Source organism: Nerophis ophidion, linkage group LG11 (assembly GCF_033978795.1).
Source record: "Nerophis ophidion isolate RoL-2023_Sa linkage group LG11, RoL_Noph_v1.0, whole genome shotgun sequence".
Taxonomy (NCBI): domain Eukaryota; kingdom Metazoa; phylum Chordata; class Actinopteri; order Syngnathiformes; family Syngnathidae; genus Nerophis; species Nerophis ophidion.
The window spans coordinates 69,330,200-69,349,580 of NC_084621.1; the positions used below are offsets into that span (position 1 = coordinate 69,330,200).

Sequence of the window (19,381 nt, forward strand, 5' to 3'; positions counted from 1 at the left end):
TATATGGACATATCTGCTGACGTTACGTCACAGAGCAAACCACTTCCATATATGGACATATCTGCTGACGTTACGTCACAGAGCAAACCACTTCCATATATGGACATATCTGCTGACGTTACGTCACAGAGCAAACCACTTCCATATATGGACATATCTGCTGACGTTAGTCACAGAGCAAACCACTTCCATATATGGACATATCTGCTGACGTTACGTCACAAGTTGTGCACATTCAAAATTGCTTGTTTGGAGCAAGTATGAAGGAAGGCAAGATTGTTTTATAAACATCTCCGCCATTAATTTCACATTTTTGGGACTTATGCAGATCCCAAATGCACACACACAAGTAGCAATAGGAAAGAAAGGTTGTGTTTGCTTAAAAGGGCCCCCCTAATTCTGACAACATTGGCACTCATTTCATAGTTTGGGACACCCAGCAGTGATTTAGGCTTGTTTTCAAACACGTTCAGCACATTTCGGAATGCCCACTTTTTTTTAGTGGACCTACAGGCTGTGCTGTACTGAGAGGTCCAGAGAGATCTGCAGGTCCTAACACGATCCGGAACAGGAAGTAAACACACGTGACATACCTTTAGCATGAAAAAAAAAAACACTGAGAAATTAAAAATGAAGAATAGAAACATATTTAAACACTTGAAGATCAACATTTAATGTTTCTTCTGCCAACAAATATGTTTTAAGTGTCCTTTTTATGTTTCAAAAAAATTAGTTTCAAATATTTCAGTACTTTGTGAGCACATTCAACAACACATTTGTCACAACAAGAGGGGCATGAACCTTCCCACACCGCAGTTACATCTTGAGATTGAATTTGAAGGCAGACAATTAGTAAAACATCTTCTGCTATCATTTCTCACAAATAGGAACTATGCTACCGGCTCGGATTTACAGCTTTTACGACTCCACTGAGGTTTACTTTTTGTTTCCCTAAATGAAAAAGTATAGTTGTGAATTGAAGATCCAGTCAGGTTGTCAGCAGGTGATGATGAACAACCTGGCAAGAAGACTTGCAGCCTATTTTGCTTCAACGCAGAGAATCTAGCACATACAAATATTAATATGTGGAGTGATGATGAACAACCTGGCAAGAAGACTTGCAGCCTATTTTGCTTCAACGCAGAGAATCCAGCACATACAAATATTAATATGTGGAGTGATGATGAACAACCTGGCAAGAAGACTTGCAGCCTATTTTGCTTCAACGCAGAGAATCTAGCACATACAAATATTAATATGTGGAGTGATGATGAACAACCTGGCAAGAAGACTTGCAGCCTATTTTGCTTCAATGCAGAGAATCCAGCACATACAAATATTAATATGTGGAGTCAAATTACAGAACAATGGACTAAAATGAGACCGCTCAGGAATCTCTACACATGTGTTATCATGTATCTTATTTCATTCACACTATCATCTTTTTATTTATACACCATACCAGTTATTTTACTCATTATTTGTTTATTTCATTGATTGATTGATTGATTGATACTTTTATTAGTAGATTGCCCAGTACAGTACATATTCCGTACAATTGACCACTAAATGGTAACACCCCAATAAGTTTTTCAACTTGTTTAAGTCGGGGTCCACGTTAATCAATTCATGGTAGTATTAATAAACAAAGAACACTAGAAGTAAAAAGAATATCACTAACTGCGGTAGAATTGCGTAAGATCTGCTTCTTCCTTGCCCTTTTCTGAAATGACGAATTGTGCAAACGTAATAACGCGATGTACATCAATATAACTTTATCAAGCAGGTGGAAAATCTTTCACTACTACCAGCAATATTGCACAAGCTAACCAGCATCAATGCAGGAGTCCATTTTCAAAGGTCATTATTCCTACATTCAAAGCATTTACAACTGCTTTTGCCTTCTAATGATGTTAATTAAAATCATTGAAATTTTACAAACAGCCCTTCGTAATGTTTTGCACAAGGTCAGTCCAAATTTGAGCATGATTATTGTGTATGCACAGACCAAATAGATGCTCATGTAGATTATTGAGTATGCACAGACCAAATAGATGATAATAATGTAGATTATTGAGTATGCAAAGACCAAATAGATGATAATAATGTAGATTATTGAGTATGCACAGACCAAATAGATGCTCATGTAGATTATTGAGTATGCACAGACCAAATAGATGATAATAATGTAGATTATTGAGTATGCAAAGACCAAATAGATGATAATAATGTAGATTATTGAGTATGCACAGACCAAATAGATGATAATAATGTAGATTATTGAGTATGCACAGACCAAATAGATAATAATGTAGATTATTGAGTATGCACAGACCAAATAGATGCTCATGTAGATTATTGAGTATGCACAGACCAAATAGATGATAATGTAGATTATTGAGTATGCAAAGACCAAATAGATGATAATAATGTCGATTATTGAGTATGCACGGACCAAATAGATGATAATAATGTAGATTATTGAGTATGCACGGACCAAATAGATGATAATAATGTAGATTATTGAGTATGCACAGACCAAATAGATGCTCATGTAGATTATTGAGTACGCACAGACCAAATAGATGATAGTGTAGATTATTGAGTATGCAAAGACCAAATAGATGATAATAATGTAGATTATTGAGTATGCACAGACCAAATAGATGATAATAATGTAGATTATTGAGTATGTACAGACCAAATAGATGATAATAATGTAGAGTATTGAGTATGCAAAGACCAAACAGATGATAATGTAGATTATTGAGTATGCAAAGACCAAATAGATGATAATAATGTAGATTATTGAGTATGCACAGACCAAATAGATGATAATAATGTAGATTATTGAGTATGCACAGACGAAATAGATGATAATAATGTAGATTATTGAGTATGCACAGACCAAATAGATGATAATAATGTAGATTATTGAGTATGCAAAGACCAAACAGATGATAATGTAGAGTATTGAGTATGCACAGACCAAATAGATGATAATAATGTATATTATAGAGTATGCACAGACCAAATGGATGATAATGTAGATTATTGAGTATGCAAAGACCAAACAGATGATAATGTAGAGTATTGAGTATGCACAGACCAAATAGATGATAATAATGTATATTATAGAGTATGCACAGACCAAATGGATGATAATGTAGATTATTGAGTATGCACAGACCAAATAGATAATAATGTAGATTATTGAGTATGCACAGACCAAATAGATGATAATGTCGACAGAAATACAGTAATTTCTATTAGTCCTAGGCAGGGGCGTCGCCAGACATATTTCACTGGGGCACGTGCCCCACTGTTGATTTGCAGTGCCTCAGTAAAAATTTTACCAATAAAAAAAAACGCTTCAGAGTGTTAAGTCTACATAACATAGACAACAGCGCACATACTACTTAGTATGGTAATTGATTGCTACTGTATTCACTCCACCAATGAGCAGATGGCTAATTAATATGGTTATTTATTCATGTGTGGATCGAGACTTCAGTTGAGAGAGAGACAGAGAGAGAGGATGAGAATCACTGCCTGAGGTAGGTAACGTTAGCCAACAACAATTTGTCAATTACATTATTTTGATTTAACTCAAACTAACTCCTAGATGGATTTAAGAAAGTTATTGGTCCGCAGCAGTGAAGAACCGGCAATGAATGAGAGATGTAAGTGAAGTCCTAGCTAGCTAGGAAAAATCATTGTCTTAAGTTGATGCTAAGTTAGCTAACCTTATTCCTTGTATCAAATCAAACATATTCATTTGCTGTACGAGCTGTCGGGGGAATTTCCAATGAAGATGAAACATCATGTTGGTTATTGTCTGCTGCTTCTGCATCAATGATGATTTGGAGTCAGCATGTGTGAGTTGAGTGCTTCTCAAATTCTTTATCTTCAGGAGAAAAATACATTTTTCCATATCATCAAGTCGTGAGCCAAATTTTTAAATCATTCAAGTTTATTTCACAGAAAAATAGCACAGTAGACTTGTCTTGTTAATCGGTGTGATTTTGACTAAAATAATCTTGTTTTGTCAGCAGAAAAATGGCTACAGCTAAAGCATCTGCTTTTGATTCCAGAAAAAATAGTAACATTTCTGTATTTGTTTTCAGAAAGATGGCTGAAAATATCAGGTTTTGTTGCCCCATTTAAATTATTTTTAAATATATTTCCATGTCTGTCCTGAGTCCTCCTCCAACTTGTTAGTCGCTTTGCCTTTTGCTAAAATACTCACTAATAGTCACTAGAAAAATAGCTAAAAATATCTGGTTTTGTCGCCACAATTTGATTTTTTTCTCCCTAAACTTTTTTTTTCATGCACACATCTGACTGAAAATGACACACAATCCACTTTTATGTCGCGACCCAGCAGTTGGGAACCACTGGTCAACTGTATAACAGTTACTGTAATATTTCCATGTCTGTCCAGAGTGATTGACCACTTTGCAAAAATGAAAAGGAGACGTTACAGTTTACTTCTCAGAAAATGATTCCCTGAACAGACACACAACAGTTGTTCATTTATTTTACTACTGTGGCTTTATTGTTTTGTGTATATTTGATAGTTTTGTGTATCTGAAATGGGATTAGCCACATTGCCAGAAATAGAAATTAAATAATATAAAAGAACCCAGACATGTAGGGGTGCTTAATTTTTTTGTTTTACTTTTGTAGATGTTAAATTTGCAGATGATTACTGCAATAAATATTTCAAAAAGATTCATTGCTCTTCCTTTTTGCTTTTACCAGTAGCAGTTTAGAAGTCTGGAGTAAAAAAGTGCACAAGTAGGTCAAATGCAATAGTTAATTTCGGGTGGTTCATCAAAGATCCATACAACATCATCTGATATGATTTCATAGTTTAAAGCACTATTTATGTATTTTTTTATGATAAATAAGTGCTAAAAAATGTTTTTGCTTGCGCGCTTTACACGCTCACATGAATTATTTGTGCCCCAGGTGTGCCCCAGTCCAGTATTAGGTCTAGTGACGCCCCTGGTCCAAGGGTGTACAAAGTGTAGCATTGGGGGCATCTTCGGACCACAGTGCGTTTTATCTTGGCCCTCAGCATGTTTTGGAAAATAAAATACATTTGAATGCAATGTTTTTATTAAATATTACACCCGTTTGATTTGTAAGATATAACATAAAGCTCAAATATGTAAGGTTTGTTCAAAAAGCTTAGAATGCAGATTAGCATTTTAAATGCATCAAAGTCAACTCCCCTCACATACACACACACACATACAGACACACACACGCACACACACAGACACACACACTGACACACACACTGACATACACACACGCACACAAAAACAAACACGCGCACACACACAGACACACGCACCGATCCTTCAATTTTTCTTTGCTGGAACGCTGGCTGTCCCATGTGAAGCCCATAAAAAGACATCTTCACTCACCTTGCCTGCAGCAGAGAAGTCCCGCTGGTGGTCTCCTGGTGGTCCCGCAGTCCAAACTCTTTCCAAAGAGTCCCACCAAAAACATAAAAAGAAAGAACAAACTTTTATTGATTAATAGTTACAAAAGGTTTGCATGGATCTTGTTGCACAAAGTAGTTTGGAGGTTGTGAGGGAAGAACCAGAGAGGAAAGAGTCAGGGGTGGGGGTGTGGGGTCGTCAAGTCCGAACAAAGTGGAAAAACTGTGACAGCAGCGAGGGGAAGGGGGAGGGGGATTACAAGGAAAAGGGGGCGTTTCAGGTCTTTAGATAGATGAAGACTGTGTTTTTAGAGTAAATGAAAGGACAACAATTGAAGGGCATTGAGTAGTGAAAGCACTCTCAACTGCATGACAGAATGATAACTGCTAGTCTGCATTATCAAGCAGGAGTTCAAATAACATCTAAACATTTCAGCTAGAAAATATGGCAAAGCTGCTAATGGTGTGTTTGACCGAGAAGCAGCTCCACACTGTACAATATCATTACATTAAAAACCCCATTTTATTCCATTGTTTTTAAACAATGTTGTATACTATGTTGTTATTTTTTAAAAGGCATGTTAAATTGAGTTGTTTTGTTACGGGGTGCTGCGTTGTTGGGGCTGCTGTTTACCTTGCCATCCCCTCTTTTGTCTGGCTCCACTAACTTGGTCGCTGCACAAAAGATGTTTTGATAATATGGATGTGATTCTTGTAGTATTGACTATTGCACTTGCTATCATTGCAGTCCATGTTTGTATGGATCCCCCTTTTGGTTGACATTTAGGAGCGCTAGCATGCTGTTAGTTATTGTTTCTCTCACCCCACACCTCAAACACACACACAAGAACACACACACACACACACACACAGTTATGTTGTTCTTTATAAAAGTTTCATTTAAAAACTAACTGACAGACATACCAATGGCAACGATTACTTAACCTCCTGGAGACAACATCAGCAACACATTCAATGTTCTTTAGGGTCCCAGGTGAGTGAGCTGGAGCAAACACCAGCTGACTTTGGGGTAAAACTGGTCACCAATCAATCACAAGGCACATATAAAACTGGTCACCAGTCAATCACAAGGCACATATAAAACCGGTCACCAGTCAATCACAAGGCACATATAAAACTGCTCACCAGTCAATCACAAGGCACATATAAAACTGGTCACCAGTCAATCACAAGGCACATATAAAACTGCTCACCAGTCAATCACAAGGCACATATAAAACTGGTCACCAGTCAATCACAAGGCACATATAAAACTGGTCACCAGTCAATCACAAGGCACATATAAAACTGCTCACCAGTCAATCACAAGGCACATATAAAACTGGTCACCAGTCAATCACAAGGCACATATAAAACTGGTCACCAGTCAATCACAAGGCACATATAAAACTGGTCACCAGTCAATCACAAGGCACATATAAAACTGGTCACCAGTCAATCACAAGGCACATATAAAACTGGTCACCAGTCAATCACAAGGCACATATAAAACTGGTCACCAGTCAATCACAAGGCACATATAAAACTGCTCACCAGTCAATCACAAGGCACATATAAAACTGCTCACCAGTCAATCACAAGGCACATATAAAACTGCTCACCAGTCAATCACAAGGCACATATAAAACTGCTCACCAGTCAATCACAAGGCACATATAAAACTGGTCACCAGTCAATCACAAGGCACATATAAAACCGGTCACCAGTCAATCACAAGGCACATATAAAACTGGTCACCAGTCAATCACAAGGCACATATAAAACTGGTCACCAGTCAATCACAAGGCACATATAAAACTGGTCACCAGTCAATCACAAGGCACATATAAAACTGGTCACCAGTCAATCACAAGGCACATATAAAACTGGTCACCAGTCAATCACAAGGCACATATAAAACTGGTCACCAGTCAATCACAAGGCACATATAAAACTGGTCACCAGTCAATCACAAGGCACATATAAAACTGGTCACCAGTCAATCACAAGGCACATATAAAACTGGTCACCAGTCAATCACAAGGCACATATAAAACTGGTCACCAGTCAATCACAAGGCACATATAAAACTGGTCACCAGTCAATCACAAGGCACATATAAAACTGGTCACCAGTCAATCACAATGCACATATAAAACTGGTCACCAGTCAATCACAAGGCACATATAAAACTGGTCACCAGTCAATCACAAGGCACATATAAAACTGGTCACCAGTCAATCACAATGCACATATAAAACTGGTCACCAGTCAATCACAAGGCACATATAAAACTGGTCACCAGTCAATCACAAGGCACATATAAACAAACAGCCGTACACACCTGGACTATTTAAAGTAACATGTACAACTCTTAGGAAATGACCAGACTTGGAGGAAGTTCATTCAGTTGTTTCATTTTGTAGAAAAAAGACGATAGCAGACATGACACAACTATATAGTCCTTTTAAAAGACAACTTCCTGGCTATAAAAAAAAAAAAAACTAAGACATCAAGAATATACATTTCGGTCATCACTAGCAGTTTCATTTTTAGATCAAGAAGAGTGAAAAATTCAATTTTAAAAAGAAAATGTAATCACCCTGTAAATGTTTTATTCCAAAGCTAATGCCTGCATCAGATTAAAACTGTCTGCAGTTAAAAATGAGTATTTATACCTTGGACGGTGTTGCACCAGGTGGACTGACATGAATCTCTGCTCCAACACGGGCGGTGTCGATTGAAACAAGATTATCAAACTTCAAGAAAGATGTTGATTGTCTAAAATCTGGACCGAGTACTTACAAAATGGGACGGTTGTAAAAGACAAGCATACATTTTTAAATTTTGCAATTAAAAGGACAATTTTAGAACACTGTGCTTAAATAAAATGTTGAACATACTAGAAAACTTGTCTTTTGGTAGTAAGTAAACAAAGACTCCTAATTAGTCTGTATGCAGTAACATATTGTGTCATTTATACACCTATTATTTTCTACACATTATGAAGGACAAACTGTAAAAATGGATTATTAATCTATTTGTTCATTTACTGTTATCTGCTTATTTTATGTTTTACCATGTTCTATCTACACTTCTGTTCAATTCTAATAATCACTTATTCCATTTTTTTCGGCGTATCATGAGTCAGTAACTGCTTCCCCAGCGGCAGATCTCGCTGTGTGTCAGTTCGAGAAAGACAAGCCCTCAGCACCCAATGAACGACGCGCACAGTGACTGAACGAGATCCTCAATGGGACTTCATCCTCCGCGACACAGTCACTTCTCTGTGTTAGTACGTTCGCGAACGTGATTCACGTTGCGACAGTCAGTTCTCTGCGTCAGTACGTTCGCGAACGTGATTCACGTTGCGACACAGTCAGTTCTCTGCGTCAGTACGTTCGCGAACGTGATTCACGTTGCGACACAGTCAGTTCTCTGCGTCAGTACGTTCGCGAACGTGATTCACGTTGCGACAGTCAGTTCTCTGCGTCAGTACGTTCGCAAACGTGATTCACGTTGCGACAGTCAGTTCTCTGCGTCAGTACGTTCGCAAACGTGATTCACGTTGCGACAGTCAGTTCTCTGCGTCAGTACGTTCGCGAACGTGATTCACGTTGCGACACAGTCAGTTCTCTGCGTCAGTACGTTCGCGAACGTGATTCACGTTGCAACACAGTCAGTTCTCTGCGTCAGTACGTTCGCGAACGTGATTCACGTTGCGATACAGTCAGTTCTCTGCGTCAGTACGTTTGCAAACGTGATTCGCACCAGTTCCACTCATACCGGCATGGTCGCGGCGGAGCTCAACTAAACTGAGAAAGGAACGAATCAGTTCATGAAGTGAAAGGAACGAATCAGTTCATGAAGTGAAAGGAACGAATCAGTTCATGAAGTGAAAGGAACGAATCAGTTCATGAAGTGAAAGGAACGAATCAGTTCATGAAGTGATTCGGCTCAGTACGTTCACTCTAAAGATTTGTTCGTTCGAACAAATCGTTCACGAACGACACAACACTACATCAGGCGCATGAAAAAAAAATACGGACATTTTTTCCCAGGCTTAATAGTATCTTTTTTAATTCTTTATTCCTGAGATACTTTATTAGTACCGGTATGCCATGCAACTTTACATAACATTAAAATCACACTTTTCCAGCAGGAACACCACCATCAAGTTCTTCAGGTTTTTCACAGCCGTGCCCAAACTTGAATGGACTAGTTGGACCCAGGAAGGACACAAAAAGACAACTCAATCCTCTTTCCTTGTGATTTATTGATGTTTGATTTGAAGCAATCAAATAAACTGGGTTATCGGTGTAAATGAATGGATGAAAAGAATGAATAGTGGAATAGTTGGTAGTTAAAAATAGTAGAAAAGTTGAATTGTAGAATAGTTGATCAGAATAGGTTGATAACCTTAACCAAACAGAAAAAAAACAGTGTTTCATAAACATACATCATATTATATGCTTTGCTTTCTATTAAATCAATCCAACCAAAATAATTTCCACTGATAGGGTCCAAGTTTAAGAATAAACTTGAACATTTCCAATAACATGAAAGAAATTAAATTTAAACAATCCATCCTAATTATAAGAATAAACTTAAACATCACTGATAACTTTTTAAATTCACTTTCGGTGAAATTACCTCCTTTAAACATTTTCCCCAGTGAAATGATGTTCTTGCAACATTCCCCTCAGTCCAAACAAGCAAACAAGCACTTCATTTCTTTGGTTTTCTCACCACTTGTGTCTTCTGAGTCCACACAGGAGCTGTCTTCCATCCTCTTAGCAGCATGTCAACAAGGTGACTGACTGAAGCTCAGACATTTGGAGAATGTGCTCTGAGCAGGTGAACAGGTGAACTCAATCAAGCCAATCATTTGGAAGCAGGTGGAGATGTTCAACCCTCAGCTCTCACTGTTGCCCCTTCAGGCCTGGAGTGTGCTCTGCAACTCAGTGCTGTTTGTGCTGCTCTCTACTTTCACTTGACAACCACTATATATTACTTATATTCAATAAATCATAAACAGTGCAGCCAGTTGAAGACCAACCAGGTTGCAGAGAGTAAATAAAAATACTGGTGAATATGATACCCATCCATTTTGTACCGCTTGTCCCTTTCGGGGTGTAAATAGTTAAGTTACGTTAAGTTAAGTTAAGTTAAAGTACCAATGGTTGTCACACACACTCTAGGTGTGGTGAAATGTGTCCTCTGCATTTGACCCATCCCCTTGATCACCCCTAAGAAGTGAGGGGAGCAGTGGGCAGCGCGGTGCCGCACCGAGGAATCATTTATGGTGATTTAACCCCCAATTCCAACCCTTGATGCTGACAGGGAGTCAATGGCTCCCATTTTTATAATCTTTGGTATGACTCGGCTGGGGTTTGAACGCAAACCTATAGTGACAATATACAGGACTGTCTCAGAAAATTTGAATACTGTGATAAAGTCTTTTATTTTCTGTAATGCAACTAAAAACATGAAAATGTCATAAATTCTGGATTCATTACGCGTCAACTGAAATATTGCAAGCCTTTTATTATTTTAATATTGCTGATTATGGCATACAGTTTAAGAAAACTCAAAAATCCTATCTCAAAAAATTTTAATATTTTTTTCAGACCAAGTAAAAAAAAAAAGATTTATAACAGCAAAACAAAATCAAACATTTGAAAATGTCAATTAAATGGGTTGTACTTGTATAGCGCTTTTCTACCTTCAAGGTACTCAAAGCGCTTTGACACTACTTCCACATTTACCCATTCACACACACATTCACACGCTGATGGAGGGAGCTGCCATGCAAGGCGCCAACCAGCTGATGGAGGGAGCTGCCATGCAAGGCGCCAACCAGCACCCATCAGGAGCAAGGGTGAAGTGTCTTGCTCAGGACACAACGGACGTGACGAGGTTGGTTCTAGGTGGGATTTGAACCAGTGACCCTCGGGTTGCGCACGGCCACTCTCCCACTGCGCCACGCCGTCCCTAATTAATTAATTAATGCACTCAGTACTTGGTTGGGAATCCTTTTTCACGGATTACTGCATCAATGCGGCGTGGCATGGAGGCAATCAGCCTGTGGCATTGCTGAGGTGTTATGGATGCCCAGGATGCTTCAATAGCAGCCTTTAGCTCATTTGCATTATTGGGTCTGGTGTCTTTCAGCTTCTTCTTCACAATACCCCACAAATTCTAATACTAAATACTAAATAAATACTGATAAAGTTGAGAAATACTCATCAAACACTTATTTGGAACATCCCACAGGTGTGCAGGCTAATTGGGAATAAGTAGGTGCCATGATTGGCTATAAAAACAGCTTCCATGAAATGCAAAGTAATTCACAAACAAGGATGGGGTGAGGGTCACCAATTTGTAAGCAAATTGTCGCACAGTTTTAGAACAACATTTCTCAACGAGCTATTGCAAGGAATTTAGGGATTTGACCATCTACGGTCCGTAAGATCATCCAAAAGTTCAGAGAATCTGGAGAAATCACTGCACGTAAGCAATGATACTACATTATTTTGATCCCTCAGGCGGTACTGCATCAAAAACCGACATCAGTGTGTAAAGGATATCACCACACAGGCTCAGGAACAATTTATAAAACCACTGTCAGTAACTACAGTTGGTTGTTACATCTGTAAGTGCAATTTAAAACTCTGCTATGCAAAGCAAAACCCATTTATCAACAACACCAAGGAACGCCGCCGGCTTGGCTGGGCCCGAGATCATCTAAGATGGACTGATGCAAAGTGGAAAAGTGTTCTGTGGTCTGACGAGTCCACATTTCAAATTATATTTGGAAACTGTGGACATGGTGTCCTCCGTAACAAAGAGGAAAATAACCATCCGGGTTGTTATATGCGCAAAGTGTAAAAGCCAGCATGTGTGATGGTATGGGGGTGCATTAGTGCCCAAGGCATGGGTAACTTACACATCTGTGAAGGCACCATTAATGCTGAAAAGTACATACAGGTTTTGGAGCAACATATGTCGTCATCCAAGCAACATTATCATAGACGCCCCTGCTTATTTCAGCAAGACAATACCAAGCCACGTGTTACAACAGCGTGGTTTCGTAAAAAAAGAGTGTGGGTACTTTCCTGGCCCGCCTGCAGTCCAGACCTGTCTACCATGGAAAATGTGTGGCACATTATGAAGTGTAAAATACGACAGCGGAGACCCCGTACTGTTGAAGGACTGAAGCTCTACATAAAACAAGAATGAGAAAGAATTCCACTTTCAAAGCTTCAACAATTAGTTTCCTGAGTTCCCAAAACGTTTTTTTTTAGTGTTTTTAAAGAAAAGGTGATGTAACACAGTGGTGAACATGCCCTTTCCCAACTACTTTGGCATGTGTTGCAGCCATGGAATTCTAAGTTAATTATTATTAGCAAAAAAAATGTTTATGAGTTTGAACATCAAATATGTTGGCTTTGTAGTACATTCAACTGAATATGGGTTGAAAAGGATTTGCAGATCATTGTATTCCGTTTATATTTACATCTAACACAATTTCCCAACTCATATGGAAACGGGGTTTGTTAGACATTTTCATGTTTTTAGTTGCATTACAGAAAATAAAGGACTTTATCACAATATTCTAATTTTTCCGAGACAGTCCTGTATTCAACAATTTAATTATTATTGCAAAACTTCCTATCTTGTCTAAACTCTTTTGCTGCATTTCCACTTTGTCGTTGTTTCTGAGCCATCTCTCTCTACGCACACGCAATCTCCATCAGCAACAGGCGCACTGCTCACTTGTTCTATACAATGTCAATGTATTGTACACATTCTATCTTCTATACAATGTCAATGTATTGTACACATTCTTACAAGACACAACATTCAAATTCATGCTTTCTTCTAACCCCGGGGTGCTCGCACTTTTTCTGCAGGCGAGCTACTTTTCAATTGACTAAAACGAGGAGATTTACTTCATTCATAAAACTTATATTTATTTATTCATGAAAGAGACATTTTTGTTAACAAGTTAATGGTGTTTAATGATAATACAAGCATGTTTAACACATATATATTCCTTTTTTTTCATGAAGACAAGAATATATAAGTTGGTGTATTTGATTCTGATGACTTGCATTGATTGGAATTAGACAGTGGTGCTGATAACGTCCACATTTTCAAATGGAGGAGAAAAAAAGTCCTCCTTTCTGTCCAATACCACATGAAAGTGGTTGGATTTGGCATCTCATTTGTCCAACTTGCAGCATGTGTGTGTGGCCCTTTAATGTGTGACAGCAGGTGAGTGACGTCAGTGAGTGAGTGGGCGAGCGAGGAGAGGGAGCGGTCGCTGAGGGCGGGGGAGAAATACATTGGCATCAAACTCCTTAGCTTGCTAGCTTATGCACGCTAGCTTTCTGAGACTCTTATTTTGTTAGCACAGGCAGGATGAAGCAGGTCTTTTATGGTGAAGACAGGAACTGTGCAGTCGGTCTTTAGATTTTTGACAGTAAGTACGGCCCAAGAGTCTGTTGAAATAAAATGTGTTTCTCTCCGTCCTGTCAGTGATATTGTTCTTAATAATGAGCTCGCAGCAGCCAGCGTCATCTCACACGGTCCTCGGGTGCAGAAAATGTCAAACAACTGCTGAAAGTAAAGTCTTGGTGAAGATTGATGATTGCTCATTTTTATGTCTATTTTTTTAATGCCTGGCTTGCGATGGACTGACACACCCTCCGAGATCGACCGGTAGCTCGAGATCGACGTAATGCCCACCACTGTTCTAACCAAATTGATTGACTTAATTGGTGAATGCTTGCATCCCATCTTTTCATTGGTTAAATGGGCCAAATGACCTACATTAAAATATTATCTAATGGAAATGTGACTATAGTAAGAGGGCATTTAACTTTTTAGGGCTACGGTTACAACCCTAACCCTTTTCCCCATCATATTTGGTATTGTGTTTTCCATCATATTTTATATTGTTTAATTCCGTCATGTTCTGTACATTGTTCTTTCCCATCATGTTTTGCATTGTTCTTTTCCATTGTATTTTGTTTTCTATTTTTCCCATTATTTTTGTATTGTTTTTTCCATCATGTTTTGTTCAATCATGTTTTGTATGATTTTTCTCATCATGTTTTGTATGATTTTTTCCATCATGTTTTGTATGATTCCTTTCAATCGTGTTTTGTATTGTTTTTTTCCATGACAAGCAGAAACATGCAAACTCTGCCACTATCTTGTAGGCGCATCAGTGAGCATTGCAGTGGTTGAAAAAGGCTGTAAATGGCGCATGTATACCTAATGTTGAGTCCTATGAATGCTATCTATGTTTGCAGCTCTCGTATTGTGTGACTGTCAGCTGTGTGTTGAGATCCTCTGAGAGTTCACATGAAACCGTCAGTGGCTCTTTTCTGGACAACAGCTGGACACGTCTTTCCTCCCTAGAACAGGAGGCAGGCCCGGTCGGCCTTGATAAGCAGCTGCTCCTGCACAAGTACTGATGCATTTGTGTCCTCCTGCTGAGTGCTGCCACAGATAAAGGCCTCATGCGAAGCAGGAGGAGGACATCCTCAGTCAGGAAGAAAAAACAGCGGCAGCAGGAGAAAGGAGGTGAAACTATTTCCTGTACACACTCAGCTGAGTAACTGAGTTACTTAAAAGTAGCAGCAGAGTGGGAAAAATAAGTTGCCTCCATATTGTAGCTTTTATCAAATATATATGATTTACGACACCAAAATGAGGCATTATTTATGTTTGCATTGTACACAAGAGATTATTTGGAATAGCTCTACCTCAGCACTTTGTCTAAAACTGTGTATGTTACAGAATATAAGTGTGACTTATTTTGTTACACTGTGAAGCAGTGTTGGAGTTACCGCACTGTGTGTGTCTTTTGACGCATTGAAAACAGAAAGGACGCGCAATTCCTGAAGCCCACCCGTCCCCTGGACGCTGTTTTTTTTTTTTACCTACCGCCTGTTGTTTTTTTTTGCATCGATTAACGCTTTCCGCCAGTGTTTTCTTTTGTTTATATATGCCGGGTCAAATTTCCGTCCCCGTTTGTTGCGTTTTTACTGGTCATAAAATTTGATTGTCTGAAAGTTTTCTCAATGACAAATACTGCCTCAGTTTGCACTCAGATAAGTTTACCGCGAAGGGCTGTCAAAATAAAGGCTTGATGGTAAACACTAAGGCACTAATAGAGTTGTTACACCTTTCCTGCTTTCGGCTCCCAGACCGTAGTCGAGGAGCGCAGCGGAGATGTTCCTCCAGGGCCAGTTTACTTCGGGAGTAACACCCTTCACTTTACCTGGCAGTGGGTCTTTATAGCTCCGGACTCCAGGGTGAATGACGAGGCCCGCAGTTTGTTGCAACTTTGTGACTTTATTGGTGTCTTGCACGCAGCATCCACCAAAGCGACTAGCACCTGCATGCACTCACTGTTACCGCTCCCTCCCCTCTCTCGCCCACACACTCACTGACGTCACTCACCTCACATGCTGTCATATCTTAAAGGGCCACACACACATTCACCACTCTCATAACAGAGTTAAGAGCCGCATGAAACCAGCCAAAGGGCCGCATGAGGCTCGCAAGCCGCGGGTTGGCCAGGTCTGGAATATAGGATATACTCTTTGTCAAAAAGTGAATATCCAAAATCATAATACAAACAAACTATGGGATCCAAGATGGCGCCGTGAACAGTCGTACTAAAAAACGATTATAAACCTCCGAAACCAGCTGGTGGATGATTGAAAAGAAACTTAATACATAGTCTTTAGTTCATTTTGTCTTTTATTTGATTGGAGTTTGACGGCTGCTCCTTTCAACTATGTCCACGTCTTCTGGCTGGAAAGGGAAAGGTGTGGCGAAGAAAACGGCGAAAAACGCTTCAAGCAGATCTGCAAAGCTGCTATTTGAGAAGTGTATCATCCAGCATGAAAATGCATCTCATCACTGAAGAACATTTTCCTTCCCTGCCAGTAACACCGGAGAAGAAATGTCAAAATGAAATGGCCAATAGCTACTTTCTTTCTTCCTTTCTTCTTCTTGTAGGTCTTCCTGTTTTCCCAATTGGCTTTTTGGATTTTTGTTCCGTTTTGCACATTTTCAAAAACTAAATGTGTAGTTGAAGAAAACAATTTTCTGGGGATTTTGGGAACCAATTCATGCCCCAAACCATCCCCAAGGTAGAAAATATTGTTGACAATCTTCTCCTTAAAAAAAATTATCAATTTCAAACAAAAAAAGTATCTCCTGGGGGAGCCGGATCCTCGACCTCGCAGGTTCTACATGCTCCACAAAATCCATAAGGAGCCAGACAAATGGAGTAAGCCCCACAAGATCCCATTGTGTCTGACTGCGGTGTGATATGTAGAGAACGGCAGAGTTCATCGACCATTATTCAACGCCGCTCTCCGTACTCCACTACAACTACCTCAGGGATACTTATGATTTTATTGATAAATTCAAGAATGTGCGCATTCCCCCAGATGTAATCTTGTTTGCTATTGACATTGACAGCCTGTATACAAACATTGACATCGATGAGGGTATTCAGGCGGACAATAATGTCTTGCACAGGTATCGTGACGTCAGCAGGCCTGATAAAGAGCTCTTGCAGCTCCTTGAAATTAATTTGAGGAGAAACAATTTTGAGTCCGATGGTCGTTTCTACCTCCAAATTAAGGGCACTACTATGGGCAAGAAATTTGCACCTGGTTATGCCAACATTTTTATGGCAGAGTGGGAGAACTCTGCTTTGGCCTCTTGCCCAAAACGTCCTGAACATTATTTTCGGTACCTGGATGACATCTGGGGCGTTTGGACTCACTCTAGTGAGGAGTTCAGCGTGTTGAACACGCTCAACACGCACAATAAAAATATCACCATTAAGTCGACCACAAGTAACACATCCGTCGACTTTTTGGACACCACGACATTCAAGGGTCCGAATGTTGCTAAAACGCACTTTTGGACATTATAGTGTTCTTCAAGGAAACGGATACCCATGCGCTCCTCTACAAAAGCAGCTTCTACCCCAAGCACACCTTTGCGAGGCTGGTGAAATCCCAACTTCTTAGGTTTCATCGTATTTGTACTAGGCAGTAGGATTTCCTGGTGGCCTCAAAGGCCCTCTTTACTTCTCTGAAGGGGAGGGGCTATTCCAGGTCCTTCCTCAGACGACAGTTGAGGGTCTTCCTGGACCGGAAGGGACCTCCCCCTGGTACTGACATTATTCCTTTTATCACCACCTACTCTCCTTCGGCTGTCAAAGTCGTGAGAAAAGTCAAAACCAATTTCCGTACCTTCTCGGAGAGTAGCGGGAGGCTGCTGGGGCACTATGTGGTACCGGCCTACCGGAAGAACCCCAACTTGAATGATATGTTGGTCAGGGCCAGGGTCCGCTCACTGGGGGACCCGCCCTCCGTTCAGAGGGACGCCCTTGTCCGCTCTCACCATGGTTTGTGAAACCCCACAACCGCAAAGTTTTCCAGCCATTGTGTCGTGGTGGACTATACACCCAAAATTGTGTATATGTTATCCAGTGTCAACGATGTGGCAATATGTACGTGGGTGAGACGGGCAATACCTTAGCTAGGAGACGGGCAATACCTTGGCTGGGAGATTCGCCCAACCCAAGCACAACATCGTTCGACAAAAAAACACCAACACTCACCTGGTTCGGCATTTTATCTTACACGGATGGTCCTCTGTCCGAGTAACGGTCGTGCAGATGGATCTTAGATGTAGCCTCGCCCAACGCCAGAGGGCAGATCTCCTCTGGATCACCAGACTGGGCACCAGGTATCCGGGTGGCCTCAATGAGATATGAGCTTGAGACCGTTGGATTGTGATGGACAGTGCACATTCCCCTTTCAATTCCCTTCTTTATTTTTTTCTATCCCCCACCCCCCCTTTCCCTAACCCTACCCATCTCTTTTTTCTATTCCTAAAACCTACCCACAAACCTAACCCTAACCCTAAGCCTAAACCCTAACGCCTGGGGATCACCAAATTGGGGACCAGACATCCGGGGGCCTCAATCAGGCGTGAGGGCGAGCCCGCTGGACCATAGACGGACCGTGCACACCCTTCTTATTTTATTTTTCTACTCTTTTATCGCCCTTCCCCAACCCCTTATCCTAACCCTAACCGACTCTCTTTTTCACACCTAAACCTACCCAGCTCTCTTTTATTTATACCTAAAACCTACCCGTCTCTCTTTTCTTTTTAAATCCAACCCTAACTCCTAACCCTAACCCCAACCCCAATTCCAACCCTAACCCTAACCCATTCCCCTTTCAATTCCCTTTTTAATTTTTTTTCTACCCTCCAACCCCCTTTCCCCTAACCCTACCCATCTCTTTTTTTCTATTCCTAAAGCCTATTCACAAACCTAACCCTAACCCCAACCCTAACCCAGTAGGCATGGCTCCACCAGCCTGATGAGGCCTGAAAGGCCAAAACGCGTAGCTGGATGCTAACCCTAACCGTTTCAATTCCCTTCTTTATTTTTTTCTACCCCCACCCCCCCTTTCCCTAACCCTACTCATCTCTTTTTTCTATTCCTAAAAACAACCCACAAACCTAACCCTAACACTAAACCTTAAGCCTAAACCCTAACGCCTGGGGATCACCAAATTGGGGACCAAAGATCCGGGGGGCCTCAATAAGGCGTGAGTGCGAGCCCGCTGGACCATAGACGGACCGTGCACACTCTTCTTATTTTCTTTTTCTACTCTTTTATCGCCCTTCCCCAACCCCTTATCCTAACCCTAACCGACTCTCTTTTTCACACCTAAACCTACCCGTCTCTCTTATATTCATACCTAAAACGTACCCGTCTCTCTTTTCTTTTTAAATCTAACCCTAACCCTAAACCTAACTCTAAACCCTAACCCTAAACCCTAACCCCTAACCCTAACCCTAACCCAG

General features: G+C 40.3%; 1 protein-coding gene across 3 annotated transcripts in view; it reads right to left on the reverse strand.

Moving 5' to 3' along the window:
• The window catches only part of LOC133562400 (platelet endothelial aggregation receptor 1-like), a 157,639-nt gene extending 147,346 nt beyond the window's left edge, over window positions 1-10,293 (reverse strand). Inside the window, exons 1-2 of one of the 3 annotated variants that reach the window (XM_061916580.1) lie at window positions 10,205-10,281; window positions 5,439-5,496 (exon numbers count right to left, since the gene is read on the reverse strand). In XM_061916580.1, the coding sequence (XP_061772564.1) occupies window positions 5,439-5,496; window positions 10,205-10,244 (98 nt within the window). In that variant the 5' untranslated portion in view covers window positions 10,245-10,281. Of the gene's footprint in view, window positions 1-5,438; window positions 5,512-10,201 lie in introns of all 3 variants that reach the window. The other 2 variants (XM_061916579.1, XM_061916581.1) reach the window with 2 other exon arrangements.
• Between the last annotated feature and the right edge of the window lie 9,088 nt (window positions 10,294-19,381).